This window comes from Embiotoca jacksoni, unplaced genomic scaffold, assembly GCF_022577435.1.
Source record: "Embiotoca jacksoni isolate LCO1_2020_lvr unplaced genomic scaffold, fEmbJac1.0.p SCAF_21, whole genome shotgun sequence".
NCBI lineage: Eukaryota > Metazoa > Chordata > Actinopteri > Embiotocidae > Embiotoca > Embiotoca jacksoni.
Genome location: NW_027185352.1, coordinates 1,023,097 through 1,038,096, shown reverse-complemented (window position 1 = coordinate 1,038,096; position 15,000 = coordinate 1,023,097). Strand labels below are relative to the sequence as shown.

The 15,000-nt window shown below is 43.3% G+C and overlaps 1 protein-coding gene across 2 annotated transcripts in view; it reads right to left on the bottom strand.

Annotated features, from left to right (window-relative positions):
- tmtc1 (transmembrane O-mannosyltransferase targeting cadherins 1) overlaps positions 1-15,000 on the bottom strand; it is a 168,556-nt gene that overhangs the window by 3,880 nt on the left and 149,676 nt on the right. For both annotated transcript variants that reach the window (XM_069156344.1, XM_069156345.1), the window contains 4 exons: positions 13,420-13,564; positions 11,234-11,371; positions 10,409-10,531; positions 1,144-1,221 (listed from right to left, as the gene is read on the bottom strand). In XM_069156344.1, coding sequence (XP_069012445.1) covers positions 1,144-1,221; positions 10,409-10,531; positions 11,234-11,371; positions 13,420-13,564 — 484 coding nt within the window. The remainder of the gene's footprint in view (positions 1-1,143; positions 1,222-10,408; positions 10,532-11,233; positions 11,372-13,419; positions 13,565-15,000) is intronic.

Genomic DNA, 15,000 nt, shown 5'->3' with positions numbered 1-15,000 from the left:
CTGCTTTTTATTACTCAGTGGATATGTGGAAGTTTGTTTGTGATGGAATCAGAGATAACAGCATTCAGGAAGTGTCTGTTCCACTGTTTGACTGAATTGTGACTCCAAGATGGAGTTTGAAGTTTGAGCAGCTGTTGTCAGCTGTTGACCGTAACGGTAAGCAAACTTAACAAATCATAGATTTAGAGATTGTGACAAAACTTTAATGTCTGAAGATTCTCTATTCAGGTCATGGTCTATCTATGTCCAGCTGCTGTCACATAACAATCTGACAGCTGCTGGACTTGAGTCTTTGATGACCTTTCACCTCTTATCTGAAGGGCTTCCTCTGTTCGTTGGGGAGTCCCGGCTTTCGACCTGTTGTGAGGTGTGTTCACCGGGAGTTCATTACTTTTGGCCGAGTCTTGGATAAGTTTAGAGATTCCCTGGAAGTACCTTTGTATTTTGGATTCTCCTTGATGAATGAGACAGAGAGCCACCAGTAAACCCAGAGGAGTTGGACCGAGGTGATGTTTGGACCCTTCATTCCCATCGTGTGAGTACACCAGAGTGGTTGCACTGTTAAAGCATCACGTCTTGGCATTTCATTTTGTAAAAAACATAAGACTGAACTGAACTGAAACAGACTTGACACTTAACATAAATAAATCCTCAACTGTTCAAATGTTTTCTGCAGAAATGTTTTCATACTTTAAGTTGAAAGTAGCCTGTTGCTCAAGCTGCCTCTTTCTTCTGTCATTCTCTCACTTAGACGCTGGTCTCAAATATATCTGAGTACTCTGGCTGTTTTACATGCAACTACTCTGTATTGTTCCTGCAGCGCTTCTCCATTGTCTTCTCAGCTGGTCGGCTGAACTACGACTGAAATTGTTGTGGCTCACCTGTGTGGGACAGAGATTATAAAGAAACTTCATGCACATCGACACACCTGACACTACCCACCTGGGTTTGGATGTATTTTGTAATGAGGACAAATCATCTGACCTGTTTTCTCATGTCTGATTGGTTTAAACTGAATATGGAAATTTTTAGCAAAATATCACCTCAAAAAGGTCCAATAATGTTGGAAAACTAGAACTGAGGCTAAAGATGTGTTTAGGTTTTAGTACTGCTGTTTTGTGACTTTGAACTGTTCTTTGCTACCTTGATGTGCTGAATCCCTCCCATGTTCATCCAGGCCTGGGATTGCTCCGGTTTGAGTTCAACAGCCAGCTTGTAGCTCTAAAGAGAAGGAAAAACTGACAGTGAATAGAGGTGATCACTGGAGACAGACGTGAACACTGTGTTAGATTACAACCACACAAACATCAATGAATGTAACTAGATATAAAAAACCTGATCTGAATCAAACCATTTTCATTAGTGGGCCTTATTTAGTTGAAAGTGTCTCAGTCTCAAACAGACCCTCCAGATAAGCAGCACTGACTGCTGTGGTCCACAGTAAAGTGGACCTGATCTGCTGACTGGTAATATGATGCTGCTGCTACATGATTCCACAACCCAGTATCACGGCAAAGTATGAAATAGGCACATTTTGGCCTGTCTAGGCGTGACAGTTACACATTTTAAAAGCAAGAAGCTTGCATGTAAATGTCATGTGACGCAGGATCATGTGACCAAAGTCCCGCAACAGATGTCTCCATTCAGTTCCTTCGCTGGTGTAGTTTCTCTTCTTTCTTTTCCAGATGTCCCGTCATGGAGCTGCATGTCTCTGCTCTGTGATTGTCGTCTCCACCAACAGTTCTTCTCTTCTATCTCTATGCTGTCCTTTTCTCTCTCTGCTCTCCTCTCACTCCGAGGCACTCGAGGCAGATGGCCGTCCACCTCTGATCCTGGTTCTGTTAACAGATGCTCCGCCCACCTCTGATCCCGGTTCTGTTAACAGATGCTCCGCCCACCTCTGATCCCGGTTCTGTTAACAGATACTCCGCCCACCTCTGAGCCTGGTTCTGTTAACAGATGTTCTCCACCTCTGATCCTGGTTCTGTTGGAGGTTTCTTCCTGTTAAAGGGAGATTTCTTCCCTCTGTTGGAGGTTTTTCTCCCTTAAGAATTTTTTTCCCTCCTAGTTTATGTGGGAATTGTTGAATTGTTGAATTGTTGAATTGTTGAATTGTTGAATTGATGAATTGTTGAATTGTTGGTTTCTCTGTATAACGTTGTAAAGTTCTGCTGGAAGGACTTTAATGTTAAGTGCCATGAAATAACCTGTGTTGTGATTTGGTGCTATATAAATAAAATTGAATTGAATTGAATTGAACTATATAACTACTAACAAGTATATGTAAAAATGGATGAAGCCAATACAGAAGTTCTTACGTGTGCAATACCACTGAGGGCCACACAGGGCTGGCTCTGCTGTTTGTCACTGCACAGAGTTGCATGTCTCTGTTTAAAGGAGCTGTTGTTCCGTGTTCTCTGGGAGGATCTTCGATCCTCAGACACAGTCTCCCACAAACTATCACAGAAGCCAAATAAATGCATATATTTAAGAGCATCTTTAATCATATTTCATCTCTTTAATTTCCCTTTTATAACTTTTATTCCTCCTGTGAAGAATTGATTTTCACAAGTCTTTAAATTAAGTGATGAGAAGTTCTTGCTTCCTTAGATAATATGATTTTAAATCAAAATAAGTGCACATGCTACTGACTTTACCTTTTTTATTATTTAATTCTGAGAGCACCATTCGGTGCTTAAACTATTCTTACAATTCAGACATTCAACTGAAATGGCAGAAAGTAGTTACAGTGCAGTTAGTTGCAAACAAGAGACCGATTTTTTCAGTCTCTCAAGCTCAGCATCATTCTCCAGATCCTCTGCCCTCATTTTTAAAACACCATATATGAATTCAAATTAAATTAAAATACTGGAAAAACTAAAAAAGAACTCCACTTGGACTGTTCGCTCTCTGGCCACTTTGCTCTTTGATTTTGGCTTTGTTGAGGATTGTTGGTCTCTTCGTTCATCTTTAAATCTAAACTAATTGCTGAAATTCTATTTTCAAACTCAAGACATTTTTAATACACAGAAACAAGTAGTTTATTGTTTAAAAAAAACTCACTTATTTATTTATGCTTGTTATCTGCAGTTATCAGGGCAGAGCTGTGAATCTTTGAATCACACTTTGTGATCTGGCACACTTGAGGCAAGAAAAAGCCTGAAAATAAACCATCTTGAAACTACACTTTAAACAGTTTCACAGGCTGCTCGCCTCGTGTTTGTTGTCTCCTTCAGAAACTCTGATAATGCCACTGAGATAACACATCACAACAGCATCTGCGTCAGCTAACAAGGTTTTCCTGCACAAACACAGCTCTCGTTAAAGCTGCGGTGACCTGAGACAACCTCCTCAGCTCTTCCTTCTTTCCACTACATCAGTGTTTCCAGCCGAGCGCTCAGAGATCTCTCAGGGTTGTTTACTTTCTCTTCTCTCAAGCCTTTTTCTCAGGAGGTCAATCAAAGCTTCCTGTACAGGAGGGGCGCCTTCCTGAAACCTCCTTTGCGAGCTGTTCGGTGTGGGACGTGTTATTCAGTGGAGGCCAGCAGGCCGAGACATAGATAGATAGATATATACTTTATTAATCCCTCAGAGGGAAAATTTTCCCGTCTGACAGTTTGTGGATCTGTAAATGGTTCTTGTGTTGTTATACTTTTCTTACAAACTGTTGAACTGCAGTAATCCAACCAGTAGTTCTGACCCAGAGATCTGATTGGTCAACTGTACATTTGAAACGTGCTCAAATCATCATGACATCACATCCTGCTCATCACCAGAAATATCTCTCCACCTCCTCAATGGGAAAATACAATTAGAATATAATTTCATATAAAAAGTAATATGTAGTTTCTACTTGTTATAGGTCTATTAAATGACCCATTTGGTGAAAGAAACAAACACGGGGGGGGCAGCTGGTGCGACCATGCACTCAGCTCTGGTCCTGGCAGGATGAGGTGGGAGCCGCAGACACGGCAGGCAGGCAGGCAGGCAGGCAGACACCAGGAATCCTAACGAGAACTAGGAGCAGGTTCACTGTGTGGTTTCCCGAGGTCCGACACAAGAGGGGAGGCTGGATCCACTGTGACACAGGATAGCAGGCAGGATGAGGTGTGTGGTCCACGGCATGTCGACGGAACGGACGGATGGCTGATAGTACTGGCAACAGGTTGCGGGTGAGTGGACGTAGCCGAGAGTATGGACCGACACCTCAGGACTGCAGGACCAGGGTTGATATAGTGTCGGGAGGTGATTAGTGGGATGAGGAACCTGCAGGTGATCAGCTGGATTGGTGGCAGCTGCTCAGAATGAAGAGGGGCGTGGCCATGAGTGGTGAATGGAGGCGGGCAGAGGAGGACACAGAACAAAACACAAGCACATGGCAAACAACAACAAATACACCGGGGAGTGACCGGACACATGAGGAAAGGAGGTCTGGGAACAAAGGTCAGGACACAGGGTCAGACAGGGATCCTGACACTTTTGGTTCTTTTTGGTCGCTCCGAGCACCCGTACCGTAACACCACGGATAGTCACGCACTTACAATCCTAGAGGAGGCTAGCTGGACCGGTTTGGTTTGAACACATGACACGGAGCTAAAATGTTAAAAACACATGAGAACATGGATATTTTTGTTCATCAGATATCTTTGTTCATCAGGTATCTTTGCTCATCAGATATCTTTGTTCATCAGATATCTTTGTTCATCAGATATCTTTGTTCCAAACAGACTGAGCTAACTGATCAGTTTAATGTTTCTATATTCTGTATTTATTCATTTGGAGACTAGAAATCCTCTCTGTTACTAGGTGGTTGCTAAGGGGTACTTCCTGGAGTGGTAAACATTATTTACGTTACATAAGAGTCTACTGACGCGACTGGTGGAGTAAGGACTGAGGAGTGGCTGAACATGACAGTGAGGCTGATGGAAAAGCCACTCTAGATCTTTAACTTTGCCGACCATTCCAGCAAGTAGCCAACCATGAATCATGGCAAAGCGTGAGATAGCAACGCTTTGGTCTCTCTAGGCGTGAAAGTTTCACGTTTTCCTGTAATGGACGAAAATGAAACCTACTGCATGCACACAACCATGTGATTTACAGGAAAATGAAACTTTTAGGAAAAACAACATGGTTAGGGTTTGTGACAAAAAAGAACAACTCAAGAACAACGTTGTCACTTCCTGGATTTGAACCTCTGCCTTCCGCATAGGGAAGCCGAAAAATTTCCTTTGTACTTGGTCACATGATCCCACGTGACATTACATGTATGTGCATATAAGTTTCACGCATACAAAATGTGAAACTGTCACGCCTAGAGAGGCCAAAGCGTGGCTATCTCACTTTGCTGTGATACTATATATAAAGAGGACGATGGCACTAACACAAAAGGGTTGGTGTTAGATTCTACGACTCAGTAGTAGATTCAGGGTGAAGTAGTCGAGTCTGGTCCCCGTCAGTATTGGTTTCCCTTTACTTTAACCTGAACCTCACCTTAACTACAACCCCAGCCAGTCGCATATATGATGCTCAATTTACAGTTTTCATTATAAAAACATTAAAATTCTGTTCTTGCTGCAGTTTTTCAGTCTGACCTCAGGATGGAGACAAAGAGACTTATTGCATTTTAAAGTTCACCCACATGTTCATTATCTATGGAGCCCAAGGTTGTTTAATTAGGGCCCGAGCACCGAGCATCGGTGCGAAAGCTCTATTGTTCCTGAAGGAATTGTCGTTCTTCTTCTCCTTACGTAAAGTGATTTTCCTTTTTGGAGGTTTTATCATATTCAAAAACTCATGAAAGTGGATAAACATTTGTCTCCTGGCGAAAATTTTTGTATTCTAGTGGAGTCGTGAGTGGGCGTGGCCAAATGGCTCAAGAGCGCCCCCTACAGAGATGCCCCGGCGGCCACATTTACCTAAATTCACGACATCCGGTGGACACGTGTATCACACCTGAACGCACATAAAAGTCACTGTTACGTCAACTCGACAGGAAGTCCACCATTTTGAATTCAGTCGCCATTTTGGCCGATTCTGACACGTTGTACTTTGTCGAACTCCTCCGAGGGATTTTGTCGGACCGACTTGAATTTAGATTCTATGGATAGAAAACATGTTTGGGATTAAAAGTTGTATAAATAATTCGTTTTCATCGACGTGTGTGCCCGTGAGAGGCGGCCATTTTGAGCGTCTCGCCATGAAACTAGGAGTTGCTTTAAATCTTATGTACATGGACCGACCTTCTCCAAACATCACAGGTATGATAACAGCCCCGCCCTGAAGACCCCTGTGGGGGAATATTCGCTCATAGTCATAGCGCCCCCTGTTGGCCACTGGAAATTACACTTTTCATACTTTCTCATTCTACGTCGAGCTGGTTGATCCCATGAACGTAAAGTCGGGTCACAATAACCTAAACATGTAGTTGATGATATATTGAGACATTCGTTCGACTTTGTTGATGGACGTCGCCGTGACGATGTGGCAAAGTTGGATGTCTCGCCGTGACACAGGAAGTTGATGTTAAAGGTCAACGGATGCTTGAAACCTCACGAAACGTGTCACATACATCCGGCTTGGTGAGACGATACATGTGATGTGTTTTGCGAGTGGGCGTGGCCAAACGGCTCGCCAGAGCCCCCTGCTGGAGACAGGAAACGAGACAAAAATATCAACTTTATGTGGGGATACGCGGTCCCTCGCATGCTGCACGTTGGGGAGACGGCTTTGGGGAGGCGGCGCGCGTGAGTGCGAGGGCCCGTACATCACTGCTTGCAGTTTTAATTTTGAGCTATTTCTGATTAAATCAGTGTTTATTTTTCAGGAGGTAATTCCAAAAATAGACTGGCTTGAGCTAAATTGACGCTAACCGGTTATTTCTAAACTCTAATGTCGACTGTGGAATATTTTCTCTTGCTTTATTATCTAGGCAACATGAGGAAGTCTAAGTTTAATGGCTGTTTGGGACATTGCAGTAGTTTTATCACCACTTTGCTGGGTTTTTATCATGAAGTCTGAGTTAACATAAAAAGCAAAGAACAAACACATCTCATTTTACAGTTTCAATTAAAGGTGTTAAATAAATCCATCCTGCATTGTGTTTTTCCAGTGGCAGTGTTCTATCAATTCACAGACAGCATGTAATATTTTGTTGTGTAGATGAAATGATTAATTTAATAATGAAAAAATATAAATGATTGAAGTGAATCAATGAATGGACTGAAAACTATCTTTTGTTTTGATAACTTCATTTGCGGTTGACAAACAGGTAACAAATGGCAATATATTCTAACGTGTCAATGCAATATTCAGCATGTTGCAAAATGTTTTAAATCGCATCATATCGTGGGTTAAGTATGGTGATCACATCATATTTCAGGGCTTCTGGTGATTCCCACCCCGAGTTTCATTAACATCAGCGTTAGAAGGCTGTTCTTTACTCTATTTTTTACAGTTTTGATAAGACGGAGGTAGAAAACGCTGGGGTTTTCCAAACCTCCCTCTGGCCTGGTGATGGGGGAGGAAGACTTATAAAATTTCAAAACTGTCTTGTGCCTTTTATCCACAGAGCTCAAGGTTGTACAGTTTAGCCCTGCAGCACTGTGGAGATCTTACTGCCCAAGTTTAGGGATGTTTTTCAGGTGGGAATTTGAACACAGCCAACAGCTGTAAGGGTTAAACTATTCATGTGTGTATCTGTGTGTGTACAAGAACAAGTGCACGTACACACAACTGTGCATTCTCACAAAATATGTCCAAACCTACGCCCTTGGCAGGACGCCCTGTGACTAGTAAACAGATGTTGATATGCTTGAAGTGTGGACTTCCTGTTTGAGCAGAGCATATAAACCCTCCTCCCCGGTATAGTTAATGAAAGCCAGGTGCAGCCTAAGGGCTTAAAGGCTGAGGGGGGAGGGGGGGGGGGAGTCCAGTGACCCGCTGCTGGGCCGGGGGATCCATGCAAAGCAAAACATACAATATATTTAGACTTCCTTTATGAAGTAGAACAACTATACATGACTATAAAGAGACTCAGCTGAACTCTTTTGATTTATGGCTCTAAGTGACAGTTTTGTTGATAGAATTAAGTGATTTATTGACTTTAAGTCCAAAATGGTAATAATAAAAAGGACTTGTCAATAAACTAGATTTGTTTTTACTGACACTGAGTTATCAATTTAGCACACTTTGATATTAGCAGTGCATATACAACATTGTTTCCAAAATGGGGATGCTGTGTAAAATGTAAATGCAAATACCCATGCCGTGTGCACTAATGCATCCCTGTACCATCACAGATGCTGGCTTTAGAACTGAGCTGATAACAAGCTGGATGGTCCCTCTCCTCTTTAACCTGGAGGATGCAGCGTCCATGATTTCCAAACAGAATCTCAGATTGTGATCCATCAGACCTCAGGACTTCACTTCACCTCAGTCCATCTTCAATTATCTCGGTCCAGAGAAGGCAGCGGTGTTTCTGGATCATGTTTCTATCTGGTTTCTTCTTTGGAGAGTTTTAACATCATTTGTGGACGCAGCGATGAACTGTGTTCACAGACGATGGTTTTCACAAGTGTTCCTGAGCCCATGCAGTGATTTCCACTCCAGAATAGTGTGTTTTTAATGCAGTGCTGCCTGAGGGCCCGAAGATCACCACCATCCAATATTGGTTTCCAGCCTTGTCCCTTGTGTTCAGAGATTTCTCCAGATTCTCTGAATCTTTTAATGATATTATGAACCGTAGACGATGAAATCCACTAATTCTTTGTAGTTTTACGTTGAGGAACATTATTCTTAGATTGTTGAACTATTTTCCCAAACAGTCTTTCAGAGTGGTGAACCTCTCCCCATCTTCACTGCTGAGAGACTCTGCCTCTCTGAAATGATATTTTTCTATCCAATCATGTTACTGATCTGTTGCCATGGTAACCTGATTAGTTGTGAGATGTTCCACCAGGTGTTTTTTTTTTTACACAGCTTTTTCAGTCTTTTGTTGACCCTGTCTCAAACTTTTTTTTAAAATATTTTGCTGACATCAAATTCAAAAGGACCATGTATTTTTGATAAAACAGTAACATTTCTCAGTTTCAACGTAATATTTTGTCTTTAGTTTATTTTCTATTAAATATTGGTTTATGTTGTTTGCAAATCATTGCAGTCTGTTTTTTGTTTTTTTACATTACACAGTGTCCCAACCTTTTTTGAAAAAACAGGGTTTTAATTAGGGCCAGAGCACCAAAGGTGCAAAAGCCCTATTGTTAGCCGAGGAATTATTATTCTTTTCTCCTCAAAATTAATTGACTATTTGGAGGCTTTAGATAGATAGATAGATAGATAGATAGATAGATAGATAGATAGATAGATAGATAGATAGATAGATAGATAGATAGATAGATAGATAGTTACTTTATTAGACATTTTTTCGCTTTATCATACTCAAAAACTCATGAAAGTTGGCAATCACGTCTCTCCCGGTGAAAGATTTCTACTCACTGCAACCTATAACTCCACCATCCACAAATAGTCATTCAAATGCGACCAAAATTGCCACAGACATTCTTTGGACAGTAGATATACGTTTTCTGAACTCCGTGAAACACTTCTCCGCCGCGACTTGTTCCTCAGCGCTCAAGATAGTCCAGTGGTCTACGACGCCGCTATACTATGACTTTTTTTTCATCTCAAAAAACAAAACGTAAGGCTATAGTATGACTTTTTTTTGTCCCTTAAGTTTTTTTTAAATTTTTGAGACAAATACATAAATGTCTCAAGCTGGAATCGTATCATCTGACTTTGTCTTCATATTTTAGATGACATATTATACCCTTTTTTTTCATATCCAAAATATGTAAAAAAAAGTCATACATGTCGGCATGTCGTCCAAAAAGTGACCCAAAGCACTTTTGTAAATAGTATGTAGTATATATTATATATTATATATTATATATTATATTATATATAGTAAATAGTATAACCAGGATGATGCGGCTAAGTATGATGTTTGGCCGTGACAGGAAGTTGATGTTTAAGGTCAAACGATGCTCCAAACCTCACGAAACTTTGCACATGCGTCAGGCACCAACTTTCATGAGTTTTTGAAGATGTTAAAGCCGCCAAAATTGATTTTTTTTTTTTTTTTTTTTTAAAGAAGAATAAGGAACGAGATCGAGAATTTTTTTTTAACTGCAAGTGGGAATATGTGGACCCTCGCGTGCTGCACGTCGGGGAGCCGGCATATCACTGCTTGCAGTTTTAATTTGCTTCTATGTTTCCTAATATTAGTTTCCTCTACAAAATCTATCAGGGAGCCACAGTCCCGATCAGCTGCTGCAGAAAATCTATAGAAGCAGAGAAAAACATGGTAAAGACGGGTGGTCGATGAGACGGAGACAGAAGGAGACAGCAGTACCTCGAAGGCCCGGTCCAGCTGGTTCATCTCTCTCAGCTGGTTTCCTTTGGAGAAATGTAGCTCTGCTCTCACAGTCAGATCACTGGGATTCTGCTGCAGGGCCCGGTCCAGAGCATCCAGAGCCTGACACGGACACACAGTCAGTTAGCACACACATGCTGCACATGGACAGACAGCGCCGCGGGTCCTGCTGTATTTCTGGTTCAGAGCAGAATTTGAAGCACCTTCACTTCCTGCCATATTGAAATGAGGTAGCGAGGCTGCAGAGCAACAACAGGAACATCATCATCTATTCCTGCGCTTTATTCAAACTGCAGCGTCAGCTCCATCACAGTTGCACTGACGGACAGCACGGAAAGAACTGAAGAACTGTGACTGTCAACTTGTTGTTTTGTGGCAGGAAGTAGTTCCTCTCTTTGTGTTAGCATTACAGGAGAGTCGAAACAATAATGTCCATCAATACCATTTTATCATACTGTACTCTGGACCTTAGTGGAAACACAGGAGTCCTATTCTGTGTGGAAGTGAAAGACAGATAACACCGGTGCTGATGGTGGTGATGGAGCAGAGCGGTGAGGATGAGTGGCAGCTGCTCGACAAGAAAATGGCCACCGCTCTGCCGGTGATTTGTTTCCACGGCAACTGTTGGAACGGAAGCCGTCTCCTGCAGAGAGTTTATCACTGCTGACTGTGATTGTCTGAACACGTGTGATGTTTTTAGCCTGACCAATGGGCATGAAAGCCCCCCCCCCCACCTCCACACACACACACACACACACACACACACACACACACACACACACACACACACACACACACACACACCTGAGTGTAGTTGCCCCGCTTGCTGTAGATGGCAGACAGGAGGCGGTAACATTCGATGCAGCTGCCCTCTCTGGATATGATGTCCAGGGTCATCTTCTCTGCCTCTTTGGTGCGACCGGCCATGGCTAACACCTGAGCCTGAGTGTGTGCAAGAAGAAACACAGGAAATGTGGTGAATATCCAGGCTGTGGCAGCTTTCCCATAACACACACACACCAAGTTGTCCGGCCTGCCACGTTTCATTGATGTGTGTGATCTTAGAGATCTTATAGAACCATATAATCCCAGCAGAGCACTTCTCTCTCAGTACGCTGGTCTACTTGTGGTTCCTAGAGTTTCCAGAAGTAGAATGGGAGGCGGAGCTTCAGTTTTCAGGCTCCTCCCCTGTGGAACCAGCTCCCAGTTTGTGTTGGAGGGGCAGAAACCCTCTCTAGCTTTAAGATTAGACTCAAAACGTTCCTTCTTGATAAAGCCTATAGTTAGGGCTGGCTCAGGTAGACCTGAACCAACCCTTAGTTATGCTGTTATAGGCCGAGGCTGCTGGAGGACCTCGTTACATGCTGATCTTCTTTTCTTTCCTCCTACTCTTTAACTGACTCATACCTCACCATCTTCTTCTCTCCCATAGTTTCTTCTTATTATCTGTTGTCTCCATTCAGTTCCTTCACTCGTGTACTTTCTGTTCTTTCTTTTCCAGATGTCCCGTCATGGAGCTGCATGTCTCTGCTCTGTGATTGTCGTCTCCACCAACAGTTCTTCTCTTCTATCTCTATGCTGTCCTTTTCTCTCTCTGCTCTCCTCTCACCCCAACTGGTTGAGGCAGATGTTCTCCACCTCTGATCCTGGTTCTGTTAACAGATGCTCCGCCCACCTCTGATCCTGGTTCTGTTGACAGATGCTCCGCCCACCTCTGATCCTGGTTCTGTTAACAGATGCTCCGCCCACCTCTGAATCTGGTTCTGTTAACAGATGCTCCGCCTACCTCTGATCCTGGTTCTGTTAACAGATGCTCCGCTCACCTCTGAGCCTGGTTCTGTTAACAGAAGCTCCGCCCACCTCTGATCCTGGTTCTGTTAACAGATGCTCCGCCCACCTCTGAGCCTGGTTCTGTTAACAGATGCTCCGCTCACCTCTGAGTCTGGTTCTGTTAACAGATGCTCCGCTCACCTCTGAGCCTGGTTCTGTTAACAGAAGCTCCGCCCACCTCTGATCCTGGTTCTGTTGACAGATGCTCCGCTCACCTCTGATCCTGGTTCTGTTAACAGATGCTCCGCTCACCTCTGAGTCTGGTTCTGTTAACAGATGCTCCGCTCACCTCTGAGCCTGGTTCTGTTAACAGATGCTCCGCTCACCTCTGAGTCTGGTTCTGTTAACAGATGCTCCGCTCACCTCTGAGCCTGGTTCTGTTAACAGAAGCTCCGCCCACCTCTGATCCTGGTTCTGTTAACAGATGCTCCGCCCACCTCTGAGCCTGGTTCTGTTAACAGATGCTCCGCTCACCTCTGAGTCTGGTTCTGTTAACAGATGCTCCGCTCACCTCTGAGCCTGGTTCTGTTAACAGAAGCTCCGCCCAACTCTGATCCTGGTTCTGTTAACAGATGCTCCGCCCACCTCTGAGCCTGGTTCTGTTAACAGATGCTCCGCTCACCTCTGATCCTGGTTCTGTTAACAGATGCTCCGCTCACCTCTGAGCCTGGTTCTGTTAACAGAAGCTCCGCCCACCTCTGATCCTGGTTCTGTTGACAGATGCTCCGCCCACCTCTGAGCCTGATTCTGTTAACAGAAGCTCCGCCCACCTCTGATCCTGGTTCTGTTAACAGATGCTCCGCCCACCTCTGAATCTGGTTCTGTTAACAGATGCTCCGCCTACCTCTGATCCTGGTTCTGTTAACAGATGCTCTGATCCTGGTTCTGTTGGAGGTTTCTTCCTGTTAAACAGAGTTTTTCTTCCCTCTATTGGAGGTTTTTCTCCCTTAAAGAGGAGTTTTTTCCCTCCTAGTTTATGTGGGAATTGATGAATTGTTGAATTGTTGGTTTCTCTGTATAATATTGTAAAGTCTTGCTGTAACGACTTTAATGTGTTAAGTGCCATGAAATAACCTAAGTTGTGATTTGGCGCTTTATGAATTGAATTGAATTGAATTGAATTGAATTGAATTGAATTGAATTGAATTGTGTCTCCTCACCAGAGCCAGCCAGATGTCGGTGCTGTCCGGCTGCAGAGCGGCCGCCTCTCTGTACACCTGCAGCGCCTCCTCGTAGCGACCTGTGTTGTAATACAGCGCTCCTAGCGGAGTCAAGATGTCCACCTTCCTCGTCACCTGCAGCGCCCTGCGGGCAGAGGTCAGAGGTCAGGAGGCTGGCTTTCCGTGGAGGTAGTGTAGAACCGTTTGTAGGTTTTAGTCCCAAGCTGCTTAGCCGACTGTGTGTCTGTATACAAACGGTGACCTGGTGACAGAGGCACTACATGCACTGACTAAATAATGCTTTCTACACATAACTGCTGTAAACTTGCAGTTCTTAACCACCCAGAAGGCCTGAAGGGTCCCAGGAGAGTCGTGGGAAGGGTTCAAAATCAAGTTCTATCAAATCATAAAGAGCATACTGTGCATTATTAATGTCCCTTAAAGCTTCCGACTTGCACGAGCTGCTCACATGCACACCATGAACAGAGCAGACCTGAAGTTGTATGACAACATGCTCATCAACCAATCACATCTGTCAGTAATGAGACAACTACACTGATTTATAACCAGATAAAGTGCAGAATTGCAAACATATCTTCTTCTTTCACAGCTCAGAAGTTTTTTTTTATCAAACTTCATCTGTATGTTTAAAACACTGTAGAGATATTGATGTTATCTGTAAATTATCAACTGAAGTAAGACTTTTCTTAACAGTTCATGACTTCTGCTACTGAAATAACAATTGCATTCAGAATTTATCAGGTAAACATCGATTGATTTAGAACTATTACAAGTGGAATCTTAAACCAGGTCAGATTTCACTTCAAAGGAATGCACCAACATTCTGGTAAATGTCAGGTATCATCCATCAGTGATGTCATCCACCATCGGTGATGTCATCATCCATCAGTGAGGTCATCAACCATCAGTGATGTCATCATCCAGCAGTGATGTCATCATTGGTTTGTGAATATTATGAATCCTCCAGTTCAGATTCTGTCCGTCACCATCTTGTTAGTTCGGAGCGGTTTGGAGCAGGAAGTGACCATATTTGGACGAGCTGGGGGAGGAGCCAGCGGTGGATCTGACCAATCTGATCGGAAACCTGACGATACTACGTCCCGCCCACCGATAGCTGTAACCTGACTGCACCACAGGCCTGTCAATCAAACAGACACGCCCCCAAAAACAGGTCTTCTTGAATCTTCTTTTCTAATGAATGAGGGATTATTTTCAGATGGACCTCCAGAAAACTAATAAGAAGGAGTGACTTTAGCTAACAACACCGAGATAACTGATGGACACATTTTATTCACTTTGGATTTGATGAGAGAAGTTGAATGGGAGTCTATGGAGCCGGAGGCTTTTTGGAGCCGACCTCTAGTGGCACTCGCTGGTATTGCAGCTAAACACACTTCTGGATCAGAACCATTTTACAGACCTGAAGCGACGAACTCTTTTATAAACAGTCTGTGGTTAAATGGACTTGTTTGCTTTCTTGTCAGGAGTTTGATGTCAATAATCTGTCAAATTTAATTTAGTTTCTGAGCATTCAGAGCACAAGAAGGTCCCTAACCAACA